Consider the following 14,851-nt stretch of genomic DNA (forward strand, 5'->3'; position numbering starts at 1 on the left):
GATGTATCCAAGTACAGTTCTAAAATGAATAAAAACATTGCAGCTCCCTTTTGTGCGTGATCTTTCTCCTAATTGATGCCCAACATGCATGCTGGCTTAGTAGTTCTAAGGTATCTAAAGTAGTCCTATGTAAATACAAGCTGCACTTTTAATTTTTGCTTATATTTTTCCCATACCCCAAATGCTTCTTTACACAAGTTAAAATGTACCGAGGCTCAGTGCAACGTGAGTCCTTTCTCTTGACTGGAAGGCTTCTGAACTAAGCCAAAAAGACAAATACCTTTAGACAGGAAAATAAAAATGCACTGAAATATTGTTCTGTAAAAAAAGGAACATTTTATATAACTTAGGGTACAATAGAGGTTAGTTCTTCTGGTACTTAAACAGGAGAACCGAGTCTTGCATGTTCATCGTGTTCTTCAGAAAGCAGTCTTATTCTCTCTCTCAGTTTCTCTATTTCTTCCTCTTGTTGTCTCACCTTCTGTTGCAGGTTAGAAATAACCTGAAAATGAGAGTCAGTTTACTTCGTTTAGAGCCGGGCAAGGACAAAGCCTTACTAACCTCTTCCGAATTGTGCTTGCAATCCACCACAGACACGTTCTGCAGCAGCACAGCTCTTCAGTGTATTTCACACTAACATAATCCACAAACAAAAAGGTGGGGCAAGGGAAGGAAAATGGATAAAAAGATTCTGAAGAGCTGATGGAAAGCTTCAAAAGCTTCTCTGACCTATAAAAATGCCTCCAGCTGTATGTAAATCAACTGTCCAGTCTCCAAAAAATTACCTATACTTAATGACTATTTATCTCATTTCACCAGAAACGTTAGTACAGTGTAATCAGAAAAAAAGTGTGTCTCAAAAACAAAACCCCACAATACAGGCAGGGGAAACAGTGCATTTTTGTTTTGTATTTCTGGGTCTTGTAAAGGTTGAGGTTAGTGACATAACTTACATGTTCCGTGGTATGAAATAGTTCACTTTCACGAAGCTGAGCAGCAGTTGGTCTTTCTGTAGATCTCTGGCTGGTGAGGAGTTTAACATACTTGGCTTGAACTGGCCATTTTTTGTAGAAAGTATGAGGAATGTGGCCATTCCTTAAATGTGTAAGAACTTCTGTCCTCTCCATTTCTGTTCCAAAGGGTTGGAAGAGCTCTAGCAGGATAACACCCATGCTGTACATGTCTGACTAGTAATGGGACAAAGAAGAAGTTCTGGGATAACTGCTAGTTTTTATTACTTAGGAGATTTCTCTTTCTCATACAACACAACATGAAAAAGTTTCATGACAAGTTTCACAATGATATGAAAAGTATCGAGACCCTACTAAAGGAACACTAATTCAAATCTGTATGGACTCCTCAGAATTGTATCAGAAACACATTTTTTACATTAGTAGCAGACTAGAAGGCAAAACTGAAATCCATGTTTCAACAAAACTATTAAGAGTAGGAGGAATATTTTCTGTATTTACCAAATACTACGTATTTACCTACTGAAAGACTTGTTTTATTCTTATTATCTATCATTATGTGTTAACAGAAAAAACCACTCCTTACCTTGAAATCATAGTGAGATCCCTGCAGTTGTTCTGGTGAAGCATAGAGGCAAGTCCCCACGCCTGAAGTATGCACCAGGCCTTCAAAGAGGCAATTCACACTCGCTCAGTTAGTGTCACATGGTTACCATTTCACTTAAGAATTCAATATTTAATGGTAGTAATAGCATAGAACCCCACTAAGCTTTCTTCTCTTACCATTTATTCTTTCTGTCTTAAACCACTGGTCTGCATCATCCCAAAGAAGATCTTTGCAGGCTAATCCAAAGTCTCCTATTTTCACATGATGGTCTGATCCATGTAGGAAGATATTTCTGGGCTACAAAACAAGACAGTACAAAAGCTATAGCAAATTGTGACATTGCAGCTGTTCCAAAGTCTATAAATTCCAGTGTTTCGCAGCTATAAGAATTATTGTTTAACACTTCCATTAGTGAGAGAGAAAATACCGTCATAGCTGATACCAGGTTATGTGTTAGCAACACCATTTGGGCAGAAAGACCACACATGAAGGGTCTAGAAAAAAAGGAAGAAAAGCATTAACAGAAACCCCCAAGATTTAGTGGAAAGAGATAGCACTTTTTTCAGCAGAAAATGGGAAATTTGCGTAAGAGTAATGTTAACAGGAAGAGGCAAAAGCAGAGAGCAAACTGGGCAGACACAATGTGAAACAAATGTACTTCTCTATAGGACCAGCACAGCTGTAACATGCTACTTGGTATGGAAAGTTGCTCTGAAAAGAAACCCAAAGGGATGGGAGACTTGAGACCAGTAACCGGAAAAACTGAAGAAGTTTTATCCATCTATTTTGGCTTTAGGATGACTAAGGAGGAGAAATGCTAGCATTATGTATCTAGAAAAAAAAGACATAGTTTCCAGATAAAACATAATAGGGAATTACTGGTTTTACTGAGCCTATATCACAAAGTTTATTGAACTTAGGTACATTTGGGTGAGAAGTAAAAGCATTCTTGCTTAGTACAGGTTTTTTCCTTACTCAATAGACATTAGCACTAGCAAGGAAAGCAAAGGCAACTTAGGCCTTTTTTTTCCATTCTGAAGCTTTTGGTGGTTTTATAGTACTTTCAAAATGTTGCACTGAATGATGCAGTTACTTCAAAGCTATTCTAGAACCAGACATTCTGCAACACCTCTAAGAATGACACTGTTCAACTGTGAGATTCCAAATCCTCTATTTCTGATTATGGACTATCACTCCAAAAATCACAATTCCCTTGTCTATGAGCAACATAATCAAAGCAGCCAGTCCTCCTGCCACCGTGTTGTCCCGTGGGCAGAGGAAATCACATTAACATCCAGAAGAGCTATAAGAAGTAATAGTGGAAGGTGGCAGTGGCCCTGCTAAAGCTTTACCAGCTGATGATCCTGTCAGTGACACAGGGAGTGCCTGGAAGGGCCCGTTCGCCTCACTGACCCCCACGTAACCATCTGATCGAGATTATAATTTGTGATTAAAAATACCTTTAGACTAGGAAATGTTACATTTTTTAAAAAATGAACAAAAGAGGGAAAGTATCCACATACACTGGTATAGAGGAGACAATATATTTTTTCATTGTGTAAGAGCCCAGGTCATCTCAAATTTAACTATGATGTTGCTTTAATTCTCTATAATGTAAGTCATCTTTGTTTTCTTCAACCTCCAGTAACAATTCATTGAACTTACTTTAATGTCTCGATGCATCACTCCCATGCTGTGGATATAGCACACTCCTTCCAGTAGCTCTTCAAAAATTTTCATTGTCCAGCGAGCATCCACAAGATGGTATGGACCTTAAAACAATTTAAAATCTAAATTATTTCAGCTAGTTTTACTGAGTTTTTAAGTTTATGGTGCTACGTCTTGTTGAATTCTGTTTGTGATGTGGACGAAATTTTTAATAGAATGAGATTAGTTTAAAATGGAACTTCTCATGCTTCTCTTCACAGAACCCCAGAATGTGAGGGGTTGAAGGGCCCTGGCAAGCTCACCCAGTGCAATCCCCCCATGGAGCAGGAACACCCAGATGAGGTTACACAGGAAGGTGTCCAGGCGGGTTGGAATGTCTGCACAGAAGGAGACTCCACAACCCCCTGGGCAGCCTGGGCCAGGCTCTGCCACCCTCACCCCCAACAAGTTGCTTCTCAGATTTAAGTGGAACCTCCTGTGTTCCAGTTTGCACCCATTGCCCCTTGTCCTGTCATTGGTTGTCACCGAGAAGAGCCTGGCTCCATCCTCCTGACACTCCCCCTTTCCATATTGATCCCCATGAATGAGTCCCCCCTCAGTGTCCTCTTGTCCAGCTCCAGAGCCCCAGCTCCCTCAGCCTTTCCTCACACGGGAGATGCTCCACTCCCTCCAGCATCTTGGTGGCTGCGCTGGACTCTCTCCAGCAGTTCCCTGTCCTGCTGGAACTGAGGGGCCACAGCTGGACACAATATTCCAGGTGTGGTCTCCCCAGGGCAGAGCAGAGGGGCAGGAGAACCTCTCTGACCTACTGACCACCCAATTCTAACCCACCCCAGGTACCACTGACTTCCTGGCCACAAGGGCCCAGTGCTGGCTCATGGTCACCCTGCTGTCCCCAGGACCCCCAGGTTCCTTTCCCCTATGCTGCTCTCTAATAGGTCATTCCCAACTTACACTGGAACCTGGGGTTGTTCCTGCCCAGATTCAAGACTCTACACTTGCCCTTGTTCTATTTCATTAAATTTCTCCCTGCCCAGCTCTCCAGCCTGTCCAGGTCTCTGATGGCAGCACAGCCTCCAGTGTCACCACTCCTCCCAGCTTGGTGTCACCAGCAAACTTGCTGACAGTCACTCTATTCCCTCATCCAAATCATTGATGAATATAATGAATAATACCGGCCCCAGCACTGCCCCCTGAGGCTCTGCACTGGGTACAGGCCTCAGCTGGACTCTGCCCATTGACCACGACCCTCTGGCTTCTTCCCTTAAGCCAGTTCGCAGTCACCTCACCACCCGCTCATCCAGACCCACTCCCTCAGTTCAGTGTGAGGATGCTGTGGAGACTGTGTCAAATGCCTCACTCAAGTCAAGGTGGATCATGTCCACCGCTCTGCCATCATCCATCCATCTTGTTATGTCCTCATAAAAGTCACTGAGGTTGGTCAAGCACAACTTCCCCTTGGTGAAGCCATGCTGACTGCCCCTAATGACCCTCTTATCCCTGATACGCCTTGAGAAGCACCAAGGAGAAGTCGTTCCATCACTTTCCCAGGGACGGAGGTGAGGCTGACATAGTATTTTTGAAACAGTAAAAAGTCACTAACCTCAACATTCCAAAAAGGAGAGGTCAGGGGGCATGAACATATGTCTGCCTGAAAACACTCCTCCAAGCCTCATCAGATAGTCATTTGATTATGAATTTAACAAATGCTTTAATTTTAAGTAAGTGCTGAATTAGAATGAAAAATACAGTTCCAGATAATTTACACAATGCCAGGTTTCCTGTATTGATTTGCACCCTTCCTTTTTGGATCCTAATCCTGCTGTTGTACTACACTCTCAAATTCCCAAATCCCCTCTGGCTGTAGCTGTCCTGAACAAACTTACCATCTAATTGTCTTTACCATTTCCCATAATATTATTTTGTTAAATTACATTGTCTTCCTGCTCTAATGACGCAGACCTAACATGTCTGTTGCCATTTACTCCTACTTGGGTTTCTGCTTTTTAATACCTATCCCAGGACAGCGTTCACCTTTCCTCCCATCGCCTGGGAAAATGTGGGAAAACAGCGTTTTGCAAGGTCATTCCCTGACCAGGAACATCATTGTTTAGCTTATGAAAGCAAAACCACTACAATTACAGGAGAGATTAGTGGAAGTCAGCTGATGGCTAGCTGGTAAACCTGACTCCATGACTGAGAGAACAACAGATTTATCTTAATAGCGATAAAAACTAAGATTAAACATTAGTCATACAGTCTTACAATCTATTAAGCATATGCTTCTTTTATGCAGCCACCCCAGAGAAAGGAACACATCTCTAATGCTTTAAGAGCATCAGACTTGTTCTTCCAACTGTTACCAACTATTGAAGCCGGCTTGTTATCAGAGCACGGGAACTCCCCCGGCCGCTCAAGCAGTGGCAGATCCTTTAGACTGATGACAAACCAGCCTGTACAGGAGTTTTGATTCTTAAGAACAAACTTTATGCTTCCGGCATACATTCATTCTTCTAAGAACTGTCTAAAACTCATGAACTTTTATCTCTTTTACCAACATCTATCGAAGACTCAATACTAGCTGTTACTTGATTAAGTGAATAAAGGATCCCGTGAAGAAGATCCATATTATAAGCTCCTGAAGTAAAACAAAATCAGGCAATTATGAAAAAAGAAGTATTTGCTTTATAATGAATAAGTAAATTTTTAAGATGGTGATGAATCTTACTGGAAGTTTCTTCTGTTTTCTCGTTGCATCTTTTATTACGGTCAACAATCCAATCCCACAAGGATATTTCACATAGTTGCATTTGTATATGAAGCATCAAGTGATATTCCACCTAACAGAAAAATAATAGCCTATGATTTTGCCACTGTAACATGAACAGTATTTCCTTAGTTATTTTCTTTAAGGCTAATATATATATATATTTTAAACTACAGTTAGATATCAAAATGAGATTGAATACATTTTGAACACATTGAATATCAAGGCTACACACCTTGATATTCAAATTAGACTTTAAAAGCTTCTAGACATACTGAACAGAGGTTCATTCTGGCTTAGAAAAAGTGCAAATTAATATAAAATAGCTAAAAATTCAACCTCTTGATATCGAATTTTATGATTTATTAAGATGAATATGTAACTTCATACTCAGTTTCTAAAAACGTACTATTTCACTTGATAACCTGGACCACTCAAGCAAACACCTTTAAAATCCTGGATTTCTTGCAAGAGGAAACTCCAACTGATGGCAAAAGCCTGAAGTGCTCCGGAACCGGCCGTGTTACACGGCACGCGGCAGCGGTACGAAGGCCAAGGAAGTTTCACTAACAGAAGCACGGGCAGATTCCCTGCCCAAATCCTCTCCTCTCTTTCTCATGTGTAATCCTACAACATATGGGCACCATATCACATCCCTAAAGACTTCTTCAGTAATATCTGAATTCGCCATCAGTACGGAATGCTGATGATTTTCAAGTTTGATTTTTTTTAATGCAGCAGCAGTTCTTTTTATTCATGTAGGTACTTCAAAAAGATGCAAGAAAACTAACACATAGAAGCTTTCTTGTACGCTGAGTTTTGCCAGCTCCTCTGGTCAGCTTCCTTCTAAACGTGTAACCCACTTCAGTAAAAATTGCCTGTATTTTTGGCTCTAATCACAGTCATTTCATTTTTTTAAATGTTTCATTATGAATAATTCCTCTGTGTACCAAAGACTACTTTACAAACACCATTAAACTAGACAGCAGTTAAGTATATTTAAAGAGTATTCACCTCAAACTCTCCGCAGAGCGCTACATCATTCTTGGAGCATCCCTCAGTGCAGGACTTAGTTCCAGTGCTAGCAGCTTGATCCAGACTAGAATGAGGTACTTGTGCTGAATGGTTTTTCTCATCAGTTGATTGACTGCTAACACTACTTAGAGAGTCTTCTTGTAGTACTACGGATAATTCACATTTATTTGGTTTCATACACTCTCTACTATTGCTGTTGGTAAAATCATTCCTTGTATCCATATTCTGCACCAATTCACTGTCCAGATTTCTAAGACTGGTACCGTCACAGGACTTCTTTTCTTGTGAACTAAGGTCAGCAAAGATAATCGAACTACCGCTTTCCACACTCTGAACATGGCAGCGATCACTGAAAATAATAAAGGGAAAGAAATCAAAATATGTACACGGTTTTATACCATTTACTTGTCATACACCATTCTGAAAACTTTTTTTCCCCCAATTGCAAACGGCACTCCAGAGCAAGAGCCCAGCCACCTCCTGATTTAAACCTTGGGGATTACACAACCGGCAGCGTGGGCTCCAGCCCTCGAAACCCCTTCCCCGGGCAGCGGGCAGGGATGCACGGCCCCGGCTCACGGCGAGCCCGGACAGGACTGGGACGGGTCTCCACTCCTGTCAGCTTAGGAAACTACACCACGATTTCTCATAAGGCTCCGTGTCCTAACTGAAAGGGCTAATCAACACGTCTGAGAAACAGAAGGCCCCATCACCCTAATGAGACTCCACAGTACTAATTAGTGTTGCTGATTGGCACAAAAGTTTTGAAGTGAATTTGAAGCCCAGGACTACATTCAGGCACTCAGGAACGGAGAGATCCAAAGAAGGTAGAACTACCCCATAATATTCTTCAGCTTACGCAACCAGAAGACAAGCAATGACATGGAAAATTAAGACTTTTTTTGGTTATCATTTGGAAGCAAAATGCACTTGTGCAATGTATGCTGAATTCTGTACTCTTTAAACGTTACTTAAAAAAAAGCCTTATGTTAAAGCCAAATAAATGTTACAACGGAGATTTACAATACTTACTTGCCACTCTCTTGCTCCAAAGATAATGGCTGCAGCTCCATTATTGCTTTACCTATTGGGTGAAAAGATAAATATATTTTTTTCACAAAACAAAGCATGCATGTATTTACTACAAATTAACATTTAAGCTATAGCAACTTACTGAACTTCATTCCCTGGAGATACCTTTTTCTCTATTTCTGCTGCTGTTTCTTAGTCTACTAAGAAGAAACCCTAATAGGTTTTTCATTTTTCTTTATTGAAAAGAAAATACATGTTGTCCAGGGTGACTGGAAGGGTTGTACTGGGCTCTCTTACGTATTTGCCTAGATTTCACATTTAAGAAGGTAGCCTGTTCAGAATTAGAGCTTATAATGTCTATGATCATACACAGTTAAAGCAGCGACTCCACAAGGCACCATGCTTTGCATCACCCTGCTGCTGTTTTGGAGACACCCAATATTTTAGAAATAATTTTCATTTAAATTGTATATTTATGTGAAGAAGCAGTTTGTTTTAGTCTTGTAAGCCAAGGAAAACCATTAAGTACCACAGCACCTACCTATAGATCTAGTTATGCACTTACATTATCAGTGGTAAGTCCTTGTGAAGTACTGCTAGCACTAAAAATTTGCATCCTTCAAGATTCTCAGTATCACTGGTTAAAAAGTCTTGTCTGTTTTACTATACTATAAACTTCCTATGCGTTTTCTTTTGTGCTTATAGCTGAGTGGACATCAAGTCACTGACTTGGAAAGCAATGAAATCATAAAGAGCATAAGCCAACCTCCCACTAAGAAAGGATCAAAAGATCTGCATTTCAGAAAAGGACAAGAAAGGGACTGAGGGATTAGGGTTACAAAGGGACCGAAGGACAACGTGTGGAAAGAGCTGAGAACAGAGACATTGAAGAGAACAAAAAAGGGGGCAAGCAAAGTCTAAAATGATATAAAAGTAGACAAATTCTCAACAGTTACAGACAGTAGCCGATACCCGAAAAAAACAGATTGCTCTGTCGCTTCAGCTCCAAATTCTTCATTAAGAAACAGATAAGTTATTCGGCAAGAGACTGAAGTGCACAGAGAGACACAAAGATCTCGTGGTCACCCGTAGTTTGCTTTTTTTTTGGGGGGGGGGGTTGTTTTAACGACGGGAAAAAAATAGCTATTTTATCAGAGAAGTAATACTCTGCTTTAAGTAAGAGGACAGAGGTCACAGGCAGGATGCAAGCAAGAGTGATGCAATCTGCTGCACTTTCCTTTTGGACGTGCTGTTTGAACGTATTCCATCCAAGCAGTGTGATAGCCTACGATGTTACGATGCTGCAGCCCAGCCAGCACTTTAACTTCTCGTAGCACCTAAAAAGACCAAAAAGAAACTGTATGACTGTTCTGAGTGCTTAGTTAACTCAGAAGATAACAAAAAGCAACAGTTTCTGAGAAAGAACAGATAAAATTATTACAGTAATAGAGGAAATTCGGAAGCTTTAAAACAAAGAATGATTTTCATAGTTGCAGAGATGATCCAATTCAAGTTAATAATATGCTGCTTTTAATGGACTTAAATACGACTCAATTTTTTTCTACTAGGTATTGATAGGCTCAAATGTTTAGAAACTCAGAATGCATTAAAATGTTATTAATGTCTTTGTTGCTTTGGGAAACGGTAACTGTGTTACTAAATTAAATGAGAACCAGCTACAGCAGACAAGGAGTTAAAACAGATGAAACATAGGAAAAATAATACCTTCATGCAATCTCTTCTTGTAGCTTTCTTAATGTTAATCTTTTTAATGGCATAGAACTGACCATCTAGCTTGTTTCTGACCTGAAAACAATTGCAATAGGACAAAATCAGATGTTAGTGTGTTTAGATTAATGAATTATTAAATCCTTTAGAACCAACTATTTTCTACAAGTTATTTTCTGCACCCCATTCAGATAACCTTTCACCCGTACCAGAGGATGAAACCAGGGTCAGGCGCCAGCTGTCCAAGATAAACATACTCTGCCTTCTTTCAGGACTGCAAACATCTAATCCACTCTAGCTGAAACACATGGCTTTACCTATCTATCAATTAAAAAATGCTGATAGGTCCTGATAACTGCTTGAACAGGTTCTCAATAGATCTGTGAGATCACATTTACATATGCAGATACCACATGGGGAACCTTAGGCTGGCCATACGCTACAAGTATTTAATACAATTCAACATGGGGCTGGACAGTTTACACTCCTATTAAGGCTGCTTTTTATCAAGCAGTCACAACTGGGCTGTGCAGACTAATCGGCTCCTGTGGAAGTTTTAAGTCAATATATCACCACACTTCACATGAGAAATAAGGAGTTTTCATGCACCTTCGAAGGGTCAAAATACACAAAGTAAACCATCTGATAAATCCTGCTTCCAACAAACAAAAAACAGAACTAAGCGTCTTTTGAAATGAAATGCCAGCATCCTTCACGTGTGCAGGTTTGTACCTGTTCTATTGGAAAATGAGTATTTTTATCTTACAAAAACAAACAGTCAAAACATCAACTCTAAATTTCAAAGAAAAAAGAGGTATGAACTTATCAGTTATAAATGGAAGGTAAAAAAATACCTTGTATACTTTACCATATCCTCCTTTTCCTAGCCTTGCAATCTCATCAAATTCATTCAAGTATCGTGAAGTCTGTGCTTCAAAGAGAACTTCTTTTTCCCTAATAAAAAAAGGCTGAGCTGCATTAAATAGAACCACAGCTTATAAGTAAGGTATTATATAGGCTACAGGTGTACACAATCTTGAAATACCATTTACATTATGAAAAGAAGAAAATACTTTGACATTACTATAGTGAACACTGCAAACCAGCAGACTGCAACAGCATGCCTGTGTGCTACAAACCCACCCTGTGCTAGCAGAAGCATTCAGATTATTTCTTCAAGTTTATGTCTGATAAATCTTGTTTTCCTGACTGGTGCAACTAATCATGAGAGTTGTACTCAAGAGGGAATTTTCACCAGATATGTTTGAGAGTTTGGAGAAAACGTCACTTTTTTTTTCCTTCGATGTTTCAGAGTCAAAATATGAAGTGCAGAATTAATTAAATTTGCGGTGGAGTACAAAACTTTAGGGAGGGAGTTAAGTTTAATGTTTCTAAATGCTTTGAATACATACCCAGTTGCATGAGAATCTCCATTACCAAGTTCCTATGAAACAACAAAATGCAACATAAAACATAACAGAGTAACAGGTCTATGGTGACATCAGCATAAACAGTTTAATCAAAATAGAAAATACAACTATGTTCCTAGAGAAAATTAGGTTACTGATAGCCATTCACTTTCTGCAGAAAGCCTCACCAAACTAAAGTATTATTATCCCAGCACTAATCTGCTATCGTCCCTCTGCTGGAGAGATTACTGCCCTTTCAGAGTTCTGCTGGCAAACAGGATAAAATGAGGGCTCTAAAATGTGCTTAAGACAGAATTAACTAGCTTAGCTCAAGCAGCGAGATAAGCACACTGGTCCGATTCAGCCTGAAACACACTATGCAGTATACAAATTATGCCCTCCACTAATATAAATACAGTGGTGTTAGAACAATCAACTGGAGCAGTTTAAAATTGAAAATGGAAGCCTGACCATTGTTGAAAAGATCTGTAGCAGTACTTAAAACACCTTGCCTGTGTTATAAAGATTTTTGAATTATTTAATAAGGAACAAAATATTGGTGGCTTCAAAAGCTGTGATTTGTACCCGTAGAACCCGAACATGCCATCCCAAACATCTGAGGTAGCACAGGAGTACCACTTTGTATAATTATTAAAAAGATCCAATCCAATATTAAAAGAACCCCCAAACAAAAGCTTCCTTGGATACAATGATGCATTAATTCTTTAATGCAGAGGTTGCCAAAGAAATTTAACAAAGCTTACCCCATTAAGTATTTGTCGATTAGCTGCTTTCATTAGTTCAGTGATGGCTCTATTATGCTGCAGTCTTACAGTACTAAATTCGTCACAGAAGGCAAAAGGGGAGAGCAACCCCGTTCTTGTGAACGCCTGACGAAGTACTGTACAAATGGACAGAGAAAGGTCACATTAAATAAAGCCTGCCAGTAAGACCATGTAAATAGCCGGTTTTTTAAATTAGAAACTTTATTTGAAAGGTAGCATGTCTGAAAAACAGAATAGTTACTCCTACCCTAATGCCGTTTCCCATACTCTTAACAATAAAAACAACCTAAGTCCAAAGTAGAGCTGCTCTGTGGGAATGCGTTTGCATAATACAGTTATTTGCCATGTCCTTCACCTCCTACCTCATCTCAGCAGATGAATTATACCAACATCCACCCATTCACTTATTTGTTACTCTTGGACTTATTTTGACGAGAGAAAAGAGAAATTCAAAGCATGGTCATAATTACAAGGACACATTTATAATAAAAACTGCTAAAGTCAAGATTTTCCAATTCACATACACACACATTTGTGCACATTCACTGTCTAACTTCATTGTAAATGAAGTCACTCCCACCCCTATGAAGCAACATATCTTTCTCAGTTGCAGCAAAACAACGCTGTGGCACACAAAAACTAACAAATACTGGAGATGGGCGCAACTGCGAAGGTGCTACAAAAATGCACTTAGAAGGCTTAGGAGTTCCACGGCCTTAAACCAAACTTGCTTATAAGAGCTTTTTTGAGATGTACCAGTATTTCTAAAATTAGCCTATTACTTTCTCGTTTGAAGTAGATTATATGTATTGGAAGTGAACCTGTAAGGAATTAGGAGTTCTGCTGCACAAGTGCTATGGACACAGTTACACACACCAGAGAAGTGGGACAAGTGCCAACATGAATACACCAGCCAAAGCCACAAAACAGATACAATCCTGCAATACATATTTTCTTTACTCATCAGGTTTATTCCACTTGGGAAACTGGTTTAGACTATACCGATGGAAGAACATCAAGCAGCTGCGTACTCTGGAAGATACCCAGGTTGGTATTTTGTTCCTCTCCCAAAAGCAGGAAATTGGGTTGGGTTTTTTCTCTGATATTTTCAGCTTCGATAGAGAGAATAGTAAACCCAGGGCTACACAGCTCCATCAGACTTCAAGAATGAAAGAAATGACAGTTGTCTGCACTCGTTACTAGTTGCTATAAATGGCTTAAATTTTAAGTACGACCAATATATTAGATTTTATTTTTACAACCACGTATAGTAAGGAGAAAAACCTTGGAGATTGTTTCTCAAATACACTAAGTATGCATTTAAATGAACAAAATACCTAAGATAAGTCACATACCAAAAAGACAGATTTCAAAAGAAAGAGTTCACACATAAAAATGTTATTTCCTTGAATTATATCAAAAGGCTGTAAAAATAAAGGACTTACAAAGGTATTTACTCTGATTTTCACAGACCATGATTTTGAAAGATCTAGTGAAAACTATGCTATAGCTATTTCTTGATGAATGTTTTTACTAAATCCCTCTTCTGTGTTTGTTCTTAGATCACATTTGACAGTCGAATTGCCCTGCTCCCTTTCTCATAAAGTAACTCACATGTCTTAGCTGGAACAGAACTGGCTGATCTTTGAACTTACTGTTAAATTTGTTATTGTTCTCAAATCTGTTACTGTTTTCAAAAATAACACAGGTCCTCTTTCCCAATTAAGTTGATTCAGGGTATTTATCCTCTTCACAGAATTACTCTTGTCCCAATGGGATGAGACCTACAGCTTTGTATTGATATTACACTGTAATTCTGCACAGAAGAATCAGGCATATACTGCAGTAAGGCAGCTTGAGAAACAAGAAAGAAATACTCTTACTAACTTCGGAAGAGACACCTCGAATGAACGGGGTTGTGTGTGTACATGTGGCAGAGATGCTCCAGCAGCGACACAAGCAGCAGCTGGTTTTGGATGGTCGAAGTGAAATTCACAAACTTCTGCGACCCGTTTGCAACTCGCAGCTCCGCGGGCACATCCGATTCTGGAGAAGGACAGCCAGACAAATTAATCCACATCTCACCGTAAGCCTGTTTATCAAAAGCCCATACCAAACCAGCGAAACACACGAACCCACACAGCTTCAACACAACCCTGGCTCACAAAGAGCCACCACACGAGCTGCCACTGAACAAGAAGCTTGAGGCGCTAATTAGGAACATCATTATAACTAATTTTTGTAAGTGTACACAAAATAAGCTCTCCGGAGAGGACGAGGCTCTCTCCGAGGCAGGGGGAGCTCCTCCAGCGGCCGCGGGGCACGGTGCCGCTGCCAAGGGCCTGCCCGCTCTTGCATCACCCCCGCCGCTGCCTCTTCCTCGAGGCGACGGGGAAGGGAAGGAAGGAGGAAGGCGGCGGGTCTGCCCTCCTGCCCAGCCGCCAAACGGGGGCAGCCGGGCCCCGCCGCCAGTCCCCTACACCGCCCGCGGAGGACCGGGCTGCCCCGGGTCCCGCTTACCGTCGAAGCGCGGCTCCGGGCTCTCCTCAGGAAACTCGATGGCGGGCGGCGGGGCCCTCGGCGGGAACCCGCCCCGCCACATGCCGGGCGCTGGGGTCCCAGCTCCGGGCCAGCGTTTGCGGCCGCTCTTTGAGCGCAGAGCAACAGAACATTAACTGGAGAAATAAATCGCAGCGGGGTAAACACGGCGCGGCGGGCAGAGACGGGCGGGAAGGCTACGGCCGAGGCTCGTCCGGCAGCCTGGCGGTGGGGAGCTGAGGCGGCCCCTCGCGCAGCGGCGCCGGCGCAGCGCCCTCCCGTCCGCGCGGGGCCGCGGCTCCTCGCATCGC

The 14,851-nt window shown here is 41.0% G+C and overlaps 1 protein-coding gene across 3 annotated transcripts; it reads right to left on the reverse strand.

The window, feature by feature from the left end:
* Positions 1 to 313: 313 nt before the first annotated feature.
* Positions 314 to 14,760, reverse strand: EIF2AK1 (eukaryotic translation initiation factor 2 alpha kinase 1). 3 transcript variants are annotated; one of them, XR_010466483.1, is made up of 15 exons: positions 14,523 to 14,760; positions 13,890 to 14,048; positions 11,982 to 12,118; positions 11,221 to 11,252; positions 10,663 to 10,762; positions 9,806 to 9,886; positions 9,317 to 9,417; positions 8,081 to 8,131; positions 7,028 to 7,397; positions 5,975 to 6,086; positions 3,244 to 3,350; positions 1,755 to 1,875; positions 1,558 to 1,637; positions 954 to 1,183; positions 314 to 502 (listed from the first exon to the last, which is right to left on the reverse strand). XR_010466483.1 is itself a non-coding variant. In XM_065031637.1 (15 exons), exons 1-15 carry the CDS (start codon positions 14,602 to 14,604, stop codon positions 380 to 382), a joined length of 1,890 nt encoding a protein of 629 aa, XP_064887709.1. In that variant the 5' UTR covers positions 14,605 to 14,760; the 3' UTR covers positions 314 to 379. The 3 variants fall into 3 exon arrangements, 2 of the variants coding, with proteins under 2 accessions (XP_064887709.1, XP_064887710.1); XM_065031637.1 differs by having other exon boundaries at positions 954 to 1,187; XM_065031638.1 differs by lacking the exon at positions 14,523 to 14,760 and having other exon boundaries at positions 954 to 1,187; positions 13,886 to 14,049.
* Between the last annotated feature and the right edge of the window lie 91 nt (positions 14,761 to 14,851).

This window comes from Columba livia, chromosome 15 (assembly GCF_036013475.1).
Source record: "Columba livia isolate bColLiv1 breed racing homer chromosome 15, bColLiv1.pat.W.v2, whole genome shotgun sequence".
NCBI classification, from domain to species: domain Eukaryota; kingdom Metazoa; phylum Chordata; class Aves; order Columbiformes; family Columbidae; genus Columba; species Columba livia.

Excerpts from the sequence above, each read along its gene's own strand:
- EIF2AK1 (XM_065031637.1), bottom strand. The coding sequence starts at position 14,604 with ATGTGGCGGGGCGGGTTCCCGCCGAGGGCCCCGCCGCCCGCCATCGAG. Across the intron at positions 11,253-11,981 it reads ATCGACAAATACTTAATGGG|GAACTTGGTAATGGAGATTC; the intron begins GTAAGCTTTGTT and ends GTTGTTTCATAG. Across the intron at positions 503-953 it reads TATTTCATACCACGGAACAT|GTTATTTCTAACCTGCAACA; the intron begins GTAAGTTATGTC and ends TCTCATTTTCAG.